This window comes from Ochotona curzoniae, unplaced genomic scaffold (genome assembly GCF_017591425.1).
Source record: "Ochotona curzoniae isolate NIBS_2020 unplaced genomic scaffold, NIBS_Ocur_1.0 scaffold_3835, whole genome shotgun sequence".
Taxonomy (NCBI): Eukaryota; Metazoa; Chordata; class Mammalia; order Lagomorpha; family Ochotonidae; genus Ochotona; species Ochotona curzoniae.
This window is the reverse complement of record NW_024467114.1, coordinates 2,368,666-2,383,838: the sequence shown is the minus strand read 5'-3', so window position 1 is coordinate 2,383,838 and position 15,173 is coordinate 2,368,666. Positions and strand designations below refer to the sequence as shown.

The window sequence follows — 15,173 nt, the reverse complement described above, 5'->3', positions numbered from 1 at the left end:
GCTGTGTCTGGCCTTGTGGTTCTGGTTTTGCGAGGGATGACTCCGTACCCATGAACTTGCTGCTTTCCCTAGTCTGCGGTGACTTGTCAAGTACACTTAACTGGAAGGGACTCACCAACTTTCTGTTTTGCAACTCCCATGGGCGCAGGCCCCTTCACTCACTTGGACTTTTGAAAATGCTCAGTGCCGTGACGCGCCGGCGGTGGCCGGGAGGGCAGCGCCTGGTGGGGCCGAGGGGAGGGCACGCCCACTGCCAGCCGCAGAGCCACTCCACCCGCTGCCAGACTCACAGGACACCGGACGTTCTTTCACGTGTTTATTAGTAGAAAACGTACCCGCCGTGCGGCGGGAAGTGGGCGCCCCTGGCATTCTGTCCATGTCGTGCCCTCGGCAGCGCGTCTAGCTGTGCTCGCTGGGCTTGCCGTGGACCCTGAATCGGTACAGACACGTGTACTGCCGGTGTCCCCAGTTGCTCAGGATCTTGAGTTTCACACATGATATGGATTCAGGAACTTGGCGCTGGAAAACGAGGACCGGAAGAGCTGAGCGCCTTATCAGGAAACTCCTCCCCAAGAACCCCAACGAACACAGCCGCCGCACAGAGCTGGAGCCCTTTCCTGCCTTCCTCACACAGGTGCTTCCAAAGGCTGATCCGATGGACAAGGAAATGTCCAGCACGTGGGCAGGAAGTCACGGTGGGTCTAGAGCGTCTAGGCCCTCCTGCCACTGCGTCTCCCCAGGAGGCTGACAGAGGGCTGGACGTGCATGGGAACCAGATCTGCACAGCGAATACAGAAGCTAGCAGAGGCGCTCCAACAGGTGTCACTCGGCACCTGCAGGGGTTCTCTCCAGGAGCCCTGTGGAGCCCATCCAGGGCTGTCTAGGTGCTTCATAGAAAACGGGGTGGTGCTTGTCTAGCTGATCAGAACATCTGGGCCCCTGGGTCTGCCAAGTACTGGTTACAGTCTTGTTTGGGGAAGAATGGCAAGAAAAGTCTGCACAAGTTCCACACAGATGCTTTAAAAAAAAGTATTTGAAAGGCAGAGCTAGAGAGAGACAGAGAGAGATCTTGCATCTGTTGGCTCACTCCCCAAATGCCTGCAGCAGCCAGGGATGGGCTAGACTGAAGCCAGGACCCAGGAACTCCGGCGGGGTCTCTCCATGGGCGGCAGAGGTCCAGGCATGTGGGCATCTTCTGCCGCTTTCTCGTGCAGTAGCAGGGAGCTGGATTGGAAATGGAGCAGCCGAGACTCGAACCAGTGCCCATGCAGGATACTGGCACTACAGGTGGCCACTTAACCTGTTGTACCACAACACCAGGCCCCACAGATGCATTTTTTAAAAATCGGTTTTTGATCAATGGTTGTCTGAATCCAGACGCAGAAGCTCTGGGCACGGAAGGCCAAGTGTGTGTTGTTTCTGCAAGATTTCCTCAGGACTGACCAAGAAATGTCACACACACTTGTTTTATTTCATGCGCCTGGCACCCATTTTCAGTTATTTCTGCTGACTAATGAGCAATCATGAAAACATGTCTCATAGACCTCAGTGAGTTTCAGGAGTTTAGAAATTTGACTGTGCTATCTGCTACCAAGTAACCCACTCACTTCACGCGTGCCATCACCTCCTTGCCCTTGACCCAAGAAAGGTGAGACAGCGGCTGGAAACTCAGCGTCTAGGGAGCCAAGGAGGAACAGCAGAGGAGGGAGGGCCGGACTAGAAAAGGTTCGTGGTAGCCCTGGAGCCCTGCGTTGCTTCCGCCTCAGCACCTCCCCTGCAGCACCTCCCCTGCAGAGCCTCCCCTGCAGAGCCTCCCCTGCACCTCCCCTGCAGCACCTCCCCTGCAGCACCTCCCCTGCAGAGTCTCCCCTGCAGAGCCTCCCCTGCACCTCCCCTGCAGCACCTCCCCTGCACCTCCCCTGCAGAGCCTCCCCTGCACCTCCCCTGCAGAGCCTCCCCTGCAGCACCTCCCCTGCACCTCCCCTGCAGAGCCTCCCCTGCACCTCCCCTGCAGAGCCTCCCCTGCAGCACCTCCCCTGCACCTCCCCTGCAGAGCCTCCCCTGCAGCACCTCCCCTGCAGCACCTCCCCTGTAGAGCCTCCCCTGCACCTCCCCTGCACCTCCCCTGCAGAGCCTCCCCTGCACCTCCCCTGCAGCACCTCCCCTGCAGCACCTCCCCTGCAGAGCCTCCCCTGCACCTCCCCTGCACCTCCCCTGCAGCACCTCCCCTGCAGAGCCTCCCCTGCACCTCCCCTGCACCTCCCCTGCGCCTCCCCTGCAGCACCTCCCCTGCGCCTCCCCTGCAGCACCTCCCCTGCGCCTCCCCTGCACCTCCCCTGCAGCCCGCTCCCCCCGAGCGTCACCTGCAGTGCAAACGTCTGCACGGTGCTGTCCGACTTGTTGTACCTGAACCGGCCCAGGAGCACTGCTTCCCCTTCGCACTTTCTCAGGATGCCCTATAAAGAAAGCACCGGAAAAGGGCTTGTGGCGGGCGGACCTTGGCTGCAAAGAAACGGAGGCGGCTGTGTGGCCGTCGCCCCAGTTCACTGGTCGTCTTCGGGTGTCCACCAGGGACAGGGTGCCGGGCTAGTGCCAGTGCCAGCCTGTCCACCAGAGGGCCGTTTAACCTACGGAAGGGGAGACAGGGCAGACACATGGAAGATGATGGATGGATAGATGAAGGATGAGACACATTAATGGAAGATAAACAGAGGAAACCGAGGGGGCTTATGGAGAAGACAGATGGAACGCTAGGCGGGTGAGGTACATGACTCAGTAGACAAAGATAGATTACAGGGAGAGTGGAGAGAGGGGGAGGGAGGGAGGGCGGGAGGGAGGGACGGAGGAGGGAGAGAGAGAGAAGGAGGGAGAGAGAGAGAAGGAGGGAGAGAGACAGACAGACAGAGAAATCCCAGCAGTACCTTGGCCCTGAGAACTGGATTTGCTATCCCGTCATGCTAACGTGAACTCTTCCAAAAGTACGCAACCTTCATCCAGTTGCACACCTGTGTCATGCAGACACCCCAGAAAAGGAGCTCTTGATGAGCCCCCTTGCACAACTGACCCTGCGGATTCTGCCTGCCACGCCGCAGACTGAAGACTGCCAGGAACCCACGCTGGTGGCAAAATGATGCACTCAGTAACTTTGTCGTGGAGATGTTAACATAAACCAAAGCATAATTTGTATTAAAAGTAACAGCTACATCATGATTATGTAATGTACTCAAAAGCTCTCTCTCAGCAGGGCTCAAGCCTCCTGTGCCCCTGGCTGTTAGGGAGGGGTGCTGGCTTTGCTCCCGCCTCCTCCCTCAGGGTTAGAGTGTTTCAATTTTACACATTCCTGCCCTGGCCGACCAGAGACAGGCTAGCAGTCTGCAGCAGCCAAGGATTCCACCCCAGGGCATCACTGGGATTCCTCTAATGGCCAGCCACACACATTCAGCCTCACTCCAGTTTTCAGACGCTGCTGCGCGTGCAGGTTGGCTCCAGAGGAAGGCTGTCCCCTGTCCTCCATGCTGTGGCCTGCGCATCAGGGGGTGTGGAGGCATTCAGAGGACACACAGGCAGACCGCGCCACACAGAGCCCTCGCACAGGATGGAAGGAAGGCATAAACCCACTGGGGAAATGGGAGTAGACACCAAGCCAAGGAGACCTGGGGGCAGCGACACTCTGGCTGGCTCTGGAGCCGGCTGCACAGACACAGCGTGCAGGCTCCCAGGCGGTCTGCGCAGCCGGGGCAGGGAGGGCAGAAGAGGCCAGGCCTGAGGCTTGGCTGACATTCGTGTCAAAGGCTCTTCCGTCCCCAGACCACAGCAGGTCATTGCTGTCCCCAGGCCCAGTCAGTAGCATCTCCTCGTGCCGTAATTCCCAACTGTGACACAGAGAATGAGCCAGACCTAGAGGGCTGAGCCCACGCTGTGTCCTGGCTGTGTACCGGCTGGTGGCCCCGCCAGCCCCGCCAGCCTCTTCCACCCAGTAGCTCCTTGGGGTGTGTGAGTGAGCCAATGCCTCCCACACCAAGACTGCAGGGTTCCTCGGGGTCACCTTCCTGCTCCCCAGCTCTTGGGGCTCCAGAAGCAATGGGCGCTGAGCACCCCACCCAAGAGGTCCACAGCCTGGGGCCCCGTCATGTTGAGCAACTCACGTGACACAGATGCACCACGGACCTGAGGGGAGACAGCGACCGCGGAAAGGGGAAAGTGCTTCAGAAATCAAGACATGGCGGGGGGCTGACGAGCGGTGAGCACAGGCACGGTCCGCTCCAGGATCCCCAGGAGAGTGAGGGGAGATGCTGTGACCCTGAAGAGCAGCAAAAGGGGGGGCACTAGAAGGGGGAGTCTGCAGAAGCAAAAAGCCTGGGCACAAGTAACTGTGACAGCAGAACAGAAAACCAACACGGGGTGCACATGGAAGGTAACAAAATGCTCCGGAAGGTGAAACAAAACACAAAACCAGACAAGAAAAACGCGAATAACAATTTTTAAAGAATAATAATAAAGCATAAGAAGCAGAAATTAAATCTCGTAATAGCAGTCCTACATGAAGACTATCAGGCAACTGCCAGATGGGAAAAAGTTCCAGAAGCAGTGTCTGCAACGGGGAGGAGGAAATAGTGGGTTACCCGACGCGTTCACACGACGGACAGTCGCTCTTCTGAAGAGGAGTTCAGGGACGCGTTAGGGACAGGCCTACGGCAAACTAAGCCAAGTCAATTTAAACAAAACAGAACAAAAAATGGCCATTGTGTTCAGAAGCATCCCCCCAGAAATCATGCAGGAAAGAATGGCATTCAGACGCATGGTTCAACTGAGAACAACCGAGTACCAATTAAGACAAGGTAAGACACACAGCCTGGCAGGGCCTCACACACTGCACGCAGATTCACCCTGTGGCCCAGCAGTTCCAGCCTGAGTACCACCTAGGGGAGGCCCAAGGTGTTCACTCAGCATCACTCCACAGCCAGAACGTAGAACTGCTCAGGTGCCGGTCGACAGCGGAGTGGATGCACGCCTCCAGTGGATCCAAAGGCTGAGAAGCCGGGGAAGAAAGGACGTCATCTACCACGTGGGCGAGCTCGAGAAGATCACACAGACGTGAAAGAAGCCATTCGTTCACCTAGTGCTCCCTCGGCTCCACTCCTGCGAAGCCAGCGTCTGGAGACAAAGCTGAGCAGCTGCCTGGGTTCTGGGAAAGCAGAGCGGACAGCTAGGGGACATGGACTCACTCCGGGAGTAATACCATGTCCTGAAACTGACTGGCTAGCGGACACACACCCAGGAACAGCTAAGCCTTCCACTTCCAGTGGCTGAAGTGGAATCCATGAGTCTGACATAGAGATGCTGAGAGGGTTGGAGCCATGGCCGGTGTCAGCAGGAGTCACCAACACTGAAACACTAAGACACAGTGACCGTGAGCAGGAGGACAAGCATGCAGAGAAACGCACGTGGGACGGGTGGCCGGAGAAGACACACGTGGAGCAAACGCCATGGCCTCGGCTCACACGTAAACTGTGTGTGTACAACGTTGGTAGCGGTAAAAAAAAAGAAAAAAAAAAGAAATTAGCAGCTGATAGAACTCCTCTGGTGCAAAGCTCCAGCTGACAGCCGAGACAGCACAGGCAGCAGGCAGGTGGCACAGCGGGCAGGTGGCACAGTGGCGGGCTGCACATTGAGGACGAGGCAACACCTGCGCCCCAACCCCCTCAGGACAAGGCATTGAGGCAGCAGCTCACATAGACAGAGAAGTCCTTGGGGGCGCTGGAGGTGTTTCCCGAGGGAGAGACCTTCTCTGAAATGTGCTCAATGGTGACAGCAGACGGCGTGATTCTCCTGGCCAGCCTGATGACGGTGTGACCCTGGGAGCCGGGGAAGGCCCAGCACTTCCCAGGGTGGACGTCTGGCTGCAAAGGAAACACGGAGTTAAGCTCCACGCTGGCTAAGCAGCTCAACAACACTGGGGAGAGACTCGCCACTGACCGCCTGTAACGTGGAGGCATCATGCAGGACACCTGTCGGTCAGTGGGCTTCACCACCTGTGTTGCCTGGGCTGCTCCCACTAGGCTGTGAGCGACCACTAGGCAGCCATGGTGAAGACCATGATGGTCCTGGTGGTCAGGATGGTGGGGTGACCATTGTGGGGGGGTGACAGCAGCAATGGTGACAGGGAGGTGATGGTAGTGATGGTGCTGGAGGAAATGGTGCGAGTAACAGTCATGGCAATGATGACGGTAGTGATGACTGGGGTGATGGTGGAGGGGCTGATGGTGGTGGAGGGGTGGGAAGGTGACGGTGGTGGAGGGGGTGGGAAGGTGACGGTGGTGGTGTTGGAAGGGATGGTGGTGGAGGGGGTGATGGTGGTGGAGAGGGTGGTAGTGGGGGGTGCTGGTGGTGGAGGGGGTGACGGTGGTAGAGGGGGTGATGGTAGTGGGGGGGTGATGGTGGTAGAGGCGGTGATAATGGTGGTAGTAGTGTACAAATATGAAATCACACAGGTGTGACTGAAGAAAAGCGAAGACACGACTTCAAGATGGGTAATGAGTTGGGAGACTCATTGCCTCCACTTTCCTTAAATCATTATGACAAAGAACAAGAATGGGCCTGGTGCAGGAGCCTAGTGGCTAAAGTCCTCTCCTTGCACACATGGGGATCCCATATGGGTTCCAGTCCTAATCCTAGCAGCTCCATTCCCACCCAGCTCCCTGCCTGTGGCCTGGGAAAGCAGTCGAGGACGGCCCAAGGCCCTGGGACCCTGCACCCATGTGGGAGACCCAGAAGGGGCTCCTGGCTTTGGTTTGGCTCCAGCCATTGAGGCCGCTTGGGGAGTGAATCATCAGATGGAAGATTTTCCTCTCTGTTTCTATTCCTCTCTGTATAATCTGACTTTCCAATAAACATAAAAAAAAAAAAAGAATAGGAATGAGGTGGTGAAGTTGAACTTAGCTGCTACCTGAAGAATGGTGTCCGGAGGCATTTCATAGTTGAGGAACCCTATTCCGTGCCAGTACAGCTTGGCTTTGTCGTTTCTGTAGCTTTCTGAGGTTCCCGACTCAACGATGGAGGCTCCTGAGTGGGAGACGGGAAATCACACACACGGCCAGGTCACAGGCATTGGAAATGTCGTTGGCAAGGTCCAAGTGAGCTGAAAGCTGGACAGCAGAGCAGACGGCGGCTCGCGAAGTCTTCCCAGTGAGGAAAGCCACACTGGGGCGCCCACACTGCAGCACCCACACTGCGGCGCCCACACTGGAGCACCCACACTGCGGCGCCCACACTGGAGCACCCACACTGGAGCGCCCACACTGCGGCGCCCACACTGCGGCACCCACACTGCAGCGTCCACACTGCAGCACCCACACTGCGGCGCCCACACTGGAGCACCCACACTGCAGCGCCCACACTGCAGTGCCCCTGCCACATCGGGGCTTGTCTGAGGCCGATTCCATGAGGAAATGCTGACTTCGGAAGCACTTTGAATTAGAAACGGAAATAACAGGTGGGTCTGGTGTGTTATCTAAAGGGACAGCCAGGACTTCCCTCCTCTCTCTCTCTAAACTGTTTATATCTTAGCAGCTCACGTGACGAAGCAGACACCTGTCATTGCCACTCACTTTAAAACAAGTGGCAGCATCGGGTACCGGCCGTCCTTGGAGTCACACCCATCAGTTACACACATCTTCACCGAAGCAGCCAAGCGCACCGAGCAAACCTTGGTGGTGCGAGGTTTGTGCTGCCCAAGCAGGGTCTGACACGTAAGAAATACACGCAGCGCGCAGCACTTGCTCCGCTCTCAGTAGGACGACTCCGCTCATGCCGTGTTGTGTCTGCGTTCCTGAGTACAGGTGCTTCCTTCTGGGCGACGCCAAAGGAGACATGCGTGCGCACTGCGGCGCCAAAGGGGACATGCGTGCGCACTGCGGCGCCAAAGGGGACATGCGTGCGCACTGCGGCGCCAAAGGGGACATGCGTGCGCACTGCGGCGCCAAAGGAGACATGCGTGTGCACTGCAGTTACGTTTGGCCGGATTCCTGTCCGGTCAGTGCAGAACACTACGTCCCACACAACGACCAAGACACACCGAAACCATCGACCACGTGTGTGAACGTGTTGATTTTCTGCTCCCTTGGGCATGTCTCATTTCCCCCGGTCTTGCTGTCCAGCACCGGCACGGTCAGCAAGGCAGACGGGAGTGGGTCTCCGGCCTGCCCTCCACAGGGGTGCTTCTAGTGCTGCACATGCTCAGCCTAGACATTTTCCCAGCACCGATCTCACCCACGTTTGCCACTGTGGGTCCAACCTCAGCTCCCTCGAGCCCGAGGGGGGTTGGCGCAGGACTGGAGCCCACAGCGCAGATCTTGAACAGCTCTTGGAGCCCTCGCTGCTACACGCGGCCAGCGGGGACTTCCCACAGAGCAGCTAAGCGGCAGAGCAGGAGTGGCTGCACACTGCAGTGCTGCATCCCTTCCCCAGCTCTGGCCTCCGGAGCATCCTTGGTCCCTCCACCTGCTCTCAGCAGCTGGCTTCTAATCTCTCCTTTATTATCTGGGCTTTCTGGGCTCCCCCCTTCAAGGGACCAGACGCACAAGTATGTTTCTCTAATAAATGATACTAATTACAATAACGAGCGGATCTTCTCTTTAGAAACGCTCAGGAGGCATTGCACATGAGTGTGCTCTGTAGGCAAGCTCTCCACGTGACAGTCCCCGTTCCCTACACTCACCGGCTGACTTGAGGGCGTAATCTGCCATCTGCACCTGGTCTTCTCTCAGCTTCTTCAGCACGTAATTCACCAAGTTGGACATTTCCTGGACAAGTTGGAAAAAGGCATGTTTTGTTCATCTCTGCCAACTGCTTGCATTTCTGTGCTTCGCTTAGTTCCCATGGATCTGAGATGCCCAGTCTGCAAGGGGACACTGCCACCCACCTCAGAGCCCAGGCACTGCGCACAGGGTCGGAGTGAGGCAGCAGTCCCCTCTGTGGGGCTGTCCTACAATCCTGGGATGTGCTCAGCGAACCCACAAGGTTCCATAGCAAGGTGGACAGCTGCACTCCTGCACTCTCATAGTGGGCCGGGAGGGGGCGCTGTTGTCACTCTCCCTTGAGCACCCTGAGCAGGGCAGCAAGAGTGGACATAAGGCATTGTCTGGGAACTGAGACAGCTCACATTGACCAACGCAAGAGTATCCAGTATCGGGTTCTGTGGACTGCTCCAGTGCCAAAGGAGCCCAAGGGAAGGAGCAGGGTCCACACCTGGAAGCTGGGGTCCTTGCTGTCAAGGATGGGGGCGGCCCAGGCAGCAGCTGGGGAGCAGAAATGCCACACTTACAGGGTGTGTGATGGCTTTGTCCAAACTGCCTCTAGATCAAGCAGCCCAGGAAAGGCAGTGTCGGGGAGGAGGCCGGGAGTCCGTGCCATGGGCTCCCAGGGCCCCCGGGGCAGGGGCAGGCTCTGTACCAGCAGGGAGCTCTTGGCAGCCACCAGCCCGGCCATGTTCCCGCCTTGCCTCGTCTGGAGCCTCGGCTGCGTCCTGGTCCCCCGTGAGCATGTCCCCCGTGACCTTCCAGCTGAGGTTGTGCGCACCCTCCTGCATGTCCCTCAGCAGCATCTTGAGGGCCTCGATTTGCTCAATGAGAAACAGGATTTCCCGAAAATTGCTCTCAAGGGTCTGGCTTTCCTTCCTGTGGGCGAGAAGGGGAGGCAGTGCCGACAGCATGAGGAGGGCTTCATGGTGTTGAACGGAGAGCAGGTGCAATGGGTCCCACCTGGGCGCTCAGGTCATGTCCTGGGGAACGCCTCAGCTCCTGGCTGTGCTCAGGAGTGGCCTCTGTCAGCTCTGCTGGCCGCTCACTGTCAATCTGTGCTTCCAGATCTGGGCTGACGCACTCTAGCAGGACCTGGCATGGCTGGGGGTACAGCCCAGAGTGGGGGGCTGTGTCAGCCCTACAGCCTGTGTGTGTGGGTTTACTTTCAGCGATGCCTTCTGTATCTGATTGCTTGGAAATTACTGCAGGCAGTGGGGTGTGAGGTATTTACTTATGCTGAGAAAAGTAAGCCCTATTTGTCTAGCGTTCTTTCCCAAACGGACAAATAATGCTAATTTTAAACTGGGGAAAATACAAATGTTTCAAAAAAAAATTTATGCTGACATTTTGATGCATTTCAGTTTTTATTTCATGCCCCCCAAACACTTGTAAAAGAGATGGGGGGCTGTCAGTCCCACTCCCCTGCCCCCCACACGTCATAGCCCCCCGAGGGCTACCCGAAGGGCATCCCTGTAGCTGTCCTGTGGCTGTGTCTGAGCTCATCAGTGATGGGACAGGCCACCCCAGGACCCTTAAGAAACAAGTCACAGGGGTCACGGCAAAGGGGCAGCTGATTTCCCAAAGCCACTGCAATGTGGCCGTCCTGCCCCCAGACACGTGTTCATGCTGAGGGTGGACTCAGCAGACACAGGAGAGGTGGCCCAGGTCCACTGCCAAGAATGACGGAAGCCAAGAGGGCAGGGAGGCCAGCAGGAGGAACAGGGCTTAGTGGCATCAGCGGTGCCGTCTGTCTGACGGGTTCAGAAGGAACCCCTCACTGGCACGTGTGCATTGCATTAAGACAGCTCCACCTGCAGTGAGCGGGCAGGAGGAAACACCCGGAGACCACGCTTTTGGCTGGCATGGCTATGGCAAACGTCTGGCGTGATTTCACATGGACAAGGGGCTCAGAAACGCCACTCACTTCAGAAGCTCCAGGTGCTCTTTGGGCATTCGAAGCTTGGCCTGAAAGAGACAGAGGCCACAGTGGACGCCACCCAGCGCAGCAGCCTGCCTTCCTCCCCACACACTCGGGCCCTTGGCAGCCACAGACACCTGTCTGAGCCTCGCTCACACAGTCAGGGAGCAGGGCGGGCCTGCCACGGACCTGCTTACAACGGAAGACTCTCACTGGCAAGAGGGGGTGGTGTTCCAATGGGCACGTCCCTGCCCGATTCCCACGGACGGGGCAGGGGGGAGGCGGCAAGGCAGGAAGCGGGCACAGACACACCCAGTGAGCACGCGGCCTCACAGAGGCAGAAGAGAACATGGCACAACCCTGCCAGTCTCCTGCAGCCGTGACATTTGCTTCTTGATAAAACCCCTCAAGACTTCTTGAGTGAAAATAATGTTGCTTTCAAGTGAGCACCATTAGACGCTCTGGGTCACCACTCAGCATGCCGCTCAGCAGGTGTGTAGGCAGCGGCCGACTTTTCACAGGAGCCAGCACTTGGAATTCACAGGGCTTCCAGGTCCCCGTCACAGCGGGCGTCCTGTGGTCCCTGGACTGTGCATGCCAGACACGACCACGAGACTTCTGCTCGGCATTCAGCAGGCCCCGTCTCAGCGCTCCAGGGCGTGCTGGGCAGCTGCAAGCCCCTGCCCCTCTCTCCGTGGATTTAACACCGCTCTGGCTCACCCGTCCTGCCCCTCTCTCTGTGGGTTTAGCACTGCTCCGGGTAAAGGATTTGGAGGATGAAGTGCAACAGGTGCTTCGCGTGCAGAAGATCCCTCCTAGGATGTGTGCTGGCATCGCCCTGCCCTGCGCGTGACCCCGGCTGCCTCTCCGGCTTTTGGAAAAGTGAAGTCAGACCCTGGCTGCACCTTGAGCAGAAGGCAAGGGCATCCTACCTAAAGAGTCGAAGACAAGCGAGGACACTGAGTTGACAATATCCAAGCTTGGGTAGCAACTCAGCTGCCAAGAAATGAGCGTGTTGCTCACTGGAACGTTGCTCAGCCGTAACATGCTGTCACAAGAGCGCATGAACACACACACAGCACCCGCTGCCCGCGGCTGGGGTCTGCAGAGCGCTCAGGGAGAAGCCTCATGGCACACGACTGGCTCCCACTGGTCCGTGTGAGAGCCAGGGACACTGTGGTCAGCGAAGCTAGAGAAAGGCCACAGCGCAGCCTCGCCCCGTGGTCTCGGCAGGAAAGGCTCTGGGTGTGTGCGCGTGGAGCGGAGGGACGCCCATATACGAACCATCCATTGACTCACGCATCCCTATAGACACTGAGCAGACACATACCTAGGACATGTGCGCCTTCTTGCCCTGGAGTGGCAGTGACCTGGCCGGCAGCTCTGCCAAGCCCTTCTCCTTGGCCTTCTGAGGTCACACCAGAGTGGACAAGGCTCGGCCTGGGATGCTGAGGGGAAACCAGGGCAGCATTCCAACACCAGCCTCCGGGCTTGCCCTGCACGGCGCCAGGCAGAGGTCAAGTGCAAGGACGCCCTGGCCATTTTTCACCGTGCAAGAGCCTGAGGAGCCCAGGGCCCAGCGGCTGTGGCGAGACCTGGAGCCTCCTCTGCCTGCGGCCTCTTCATCAGGGTTTCCCCCTTTCTGTCGGCCGGTCTCGCACAGCGCAAGGCCGGCATGTGGCGCTCGCCCTGGCGCAGTCAACATCAAGTGCGTGACGAGGCGTTACACGAAGCTCACCTGGTAGTTGTAAAGCCTTGACCCGAACTCGGCCGCCGCAGCGTAGAGCTGCCCAGATCTCTGGGAGAACTCCGCCCCCTTCAGCCACGGCTGACTTCCAAGTCCTGTTGACGGAAAGGCCAACTCAGAGGGTTTCTTCAAGCACGTTATAAAGAACTTTGCCTTTTGCCTGAGTTCATGGAGATTTCTGACAGGGAAGGACATAATATACATACACTCTTTCAAAAAAAAAGATTTGAGAAATTTATTTGAAAGGCAAAGGAGGAGACACAGAGGAAACCCACCACCTGCTGGCTTGCTCTGCAGAGGCCGGGGCGGCTGGGGCGGCTGGGGCGGCTGGGGCGGCTGGGGCGGCCGGGGCGGGGCCCGGCTGAAGCCAGGAGCCAGCAGCCTTCTCTGGGTCTCCCACGTGGGTGCAGAGCCCAAGCAGCTGTGTCATCCTCATCTGTTTTGTCCAGGCGCTTTAGAGGCAAGTCAGATCAGAAATGGATCGGCTGGGACTTGAACCGATGACCACCAGGGATGCCAGTCAGTGTCACAGGCAGAGGCTTAACCTGTGGTGCCACAGTGCCTGCCCCACATACAATCTTAACAAGAACACCTCATCTTAGAATGACGTGGGAAATGAGGACTTAGGTTGCTCAATGAATCCAACCTCCGCAGAGGCCACGGCAGCAGGCAGAGCCAGATGGCTCTAGGGGCGCTGATCGCTGGACCCTGACCTCAAGCCTGTCCAAGCCAGCCAGAGGATGAGAAACAGGGTGCGGGGGTTTGTGGCATCTTCTAGTCCCCAACACAGCGCTGGGGTCCAGCGGGCAGCCGCTCACATTCAGGCGGCCATGGGTCTGGCCTGTGCAGTGGTTCCTCAGAGAGCAGGCAGAGTGCATAAAGACACACACACACACACACACACACACACACACACACACTCTCGTGGCACGCCACCAGGGGGCTGAGTGGCTGCTGGGAGATTCAGCATACACAGCTCATGTCCACTCAGGGCAAAGGGCACGCGGCTGGCCCACGCGGTCGAGGAGGGGTTAGGGCTCAGAGGGCCGCTGCTGGGGAGACAGCACAGCGTGCATGTCCAGGGCTGAAAGTGCAGAGCACGCTGCACGTGCTCCTGGGGGGCCTGGAGGCTCTACAAAGGCCAAGGCGGACTCGGAGGTGGCCTGGGTTTTCCCAGCTTAGAGCTAAATGACGCAACCTGGAGAAGTTAACCAGCTCTTTCTGTCTGGCTAAGAAAGCCCTGAGGATCTGCCCTAGCTTAGAGCAGAGCTACTGACACCGACAGCGTGCTCTGCGTCTCTCTACCTCTGTCTCTCCTCCTCTCTGTATATCTGCCTTTGTAATAAAAACAAGTACATATGTATTTTTAAAAGATACATGAATATAAACCCTGGAGTTGACAAATAGAATTAAGAGAGAATCACAGCAGACTGGAGAGGGCAGAGGAAAGGAGCAGTGACTATGGAGTCTTAGGGATAGACAGAAGGTGAACATGGCCTAGCCAACCTACAGGACATGGTCAAGGGCTCACCCTGTGCCTAAGGGCAGCACGGGAGGGCCAAGGGGCAGGAACTGAACGAGAAGAAATGGCAGCACTCCACGCACCAGTGTCCAGTCCAGGGACTCCTAGCTGAGACGGGTACTCCAAGCACAGTGTCCAGTCCAGGGATTCCCAGCTGAGACAGGCATGCCAAGCATAGTGTCCAGTCCAGGGACTCCTAGCTGAGACGGGTACTCCAAGCACAGTGTCCAGTCCAGGGACTCCTAGCTGAGACGGGCACGCCAAGCACAGTGTCCAGTCCAGGGACTCCTAGCTGAGACGGGCATGCCAAGCACAGTGTCCAGTCCAGGGAGCCCTAGCTGAGACAGGCATGCCAAGCACAGTGTCCAGTCCAGGGACTCCTAGCTGAGACGGGCAATCCAAGCACAGTGTCCAGTCCAGGGACTCCTAGCTGAAACGGGCTTACCAAGCACAGTGTCCAGTCCAGGGAGCCCTAGCTGAGACGGGCACTCCAAGCACAGTGTCCAGTCCAGGGAGCCCTAGCTGAGATGGGCTCGCTAAGCACAGTGTCCAGTCCAGGGATTCCCAGCTGAGACGGGCACTCCAAATATGCTAAGCTGCCCCGACAGGTGGAGCGGCCTGGAGTCCCAGCCTTACTGGAGCCAGGGGTCCAGGAACACAGGCGCAATGAGAAAGAAACAGCGCATGTGTCGAATGGTGTTTCACGGCAGTGATTTCCTGGGACCACACGGTAAGCAAGAGCCTTGGGTGAGCCAATCCCCCAGGCTCAGTCACTGGCTTGTAGAAAAGGAAAACTGTATAATGTGTTAGAATAAAAAATCTTAACTGCAATGCAACTTCTGTGCTTTTAAACCACAATTCCGGGAGAAAAGGAATACAAGTGCCCTTTAGATGCCCGTGTTACTTCCAGCATGTGCCGAGGGAGCCAGCGTCATGGCTAGGCAGGCTGATCCTCCCCCTGCAAGTGCCAGGATCCCATATGGTAGCTGCTTCTTGTCCTGGCTGCTGCACTTCCCATCCAGCTCCCCGCCTGGGAAAGCAGCAGAGGATGGCCCAGAGCCTCAGGACCCAGCACCACACGAAAGATCCAGAAGAAGCTCCTGGATCAACTCAGCTATGGTGCTTGCAGCCATTTGGGGAGTGAACCAGCAGATGGAAGATCTGTCTCGTCTCCTCTCTGTAAATCTG

General features: G+C 57.5%; 1 protein-coding gene across 1 annotated transcript; it reads right to left on the bottom strand.

Annotated features, from left to right (window-relative positions):
- Positions 1–399: 399 nt before the first annotated feature.
- On the bottom strand, positions 400–10,763 carry SUN3 (Sad1 and UNC84 domain containing 3). The gene is made up of 7 exons (XM_040964989.1): positions 10,723–10,763; positions 9,500–9,674; positions 8,717–8,801; positions 6,947–7,062; positions 5,733–5,900; positions 2,364–2,456; positions 400–519 (listed from the first exon to the last, which is right to left on the bottom strand). Exons 1-7 carry the CDS (start codon positions 10,749–10,751, stop codon positions 400–402), a joined length of 786 nt encoding a protein of 261 aa, XP_040820923.1. The 5' UTR covers positions 10,752–10,763.
- Between the last annotated feature and the right edge of the window lie 4,410 nt (positions 10,764–15,173).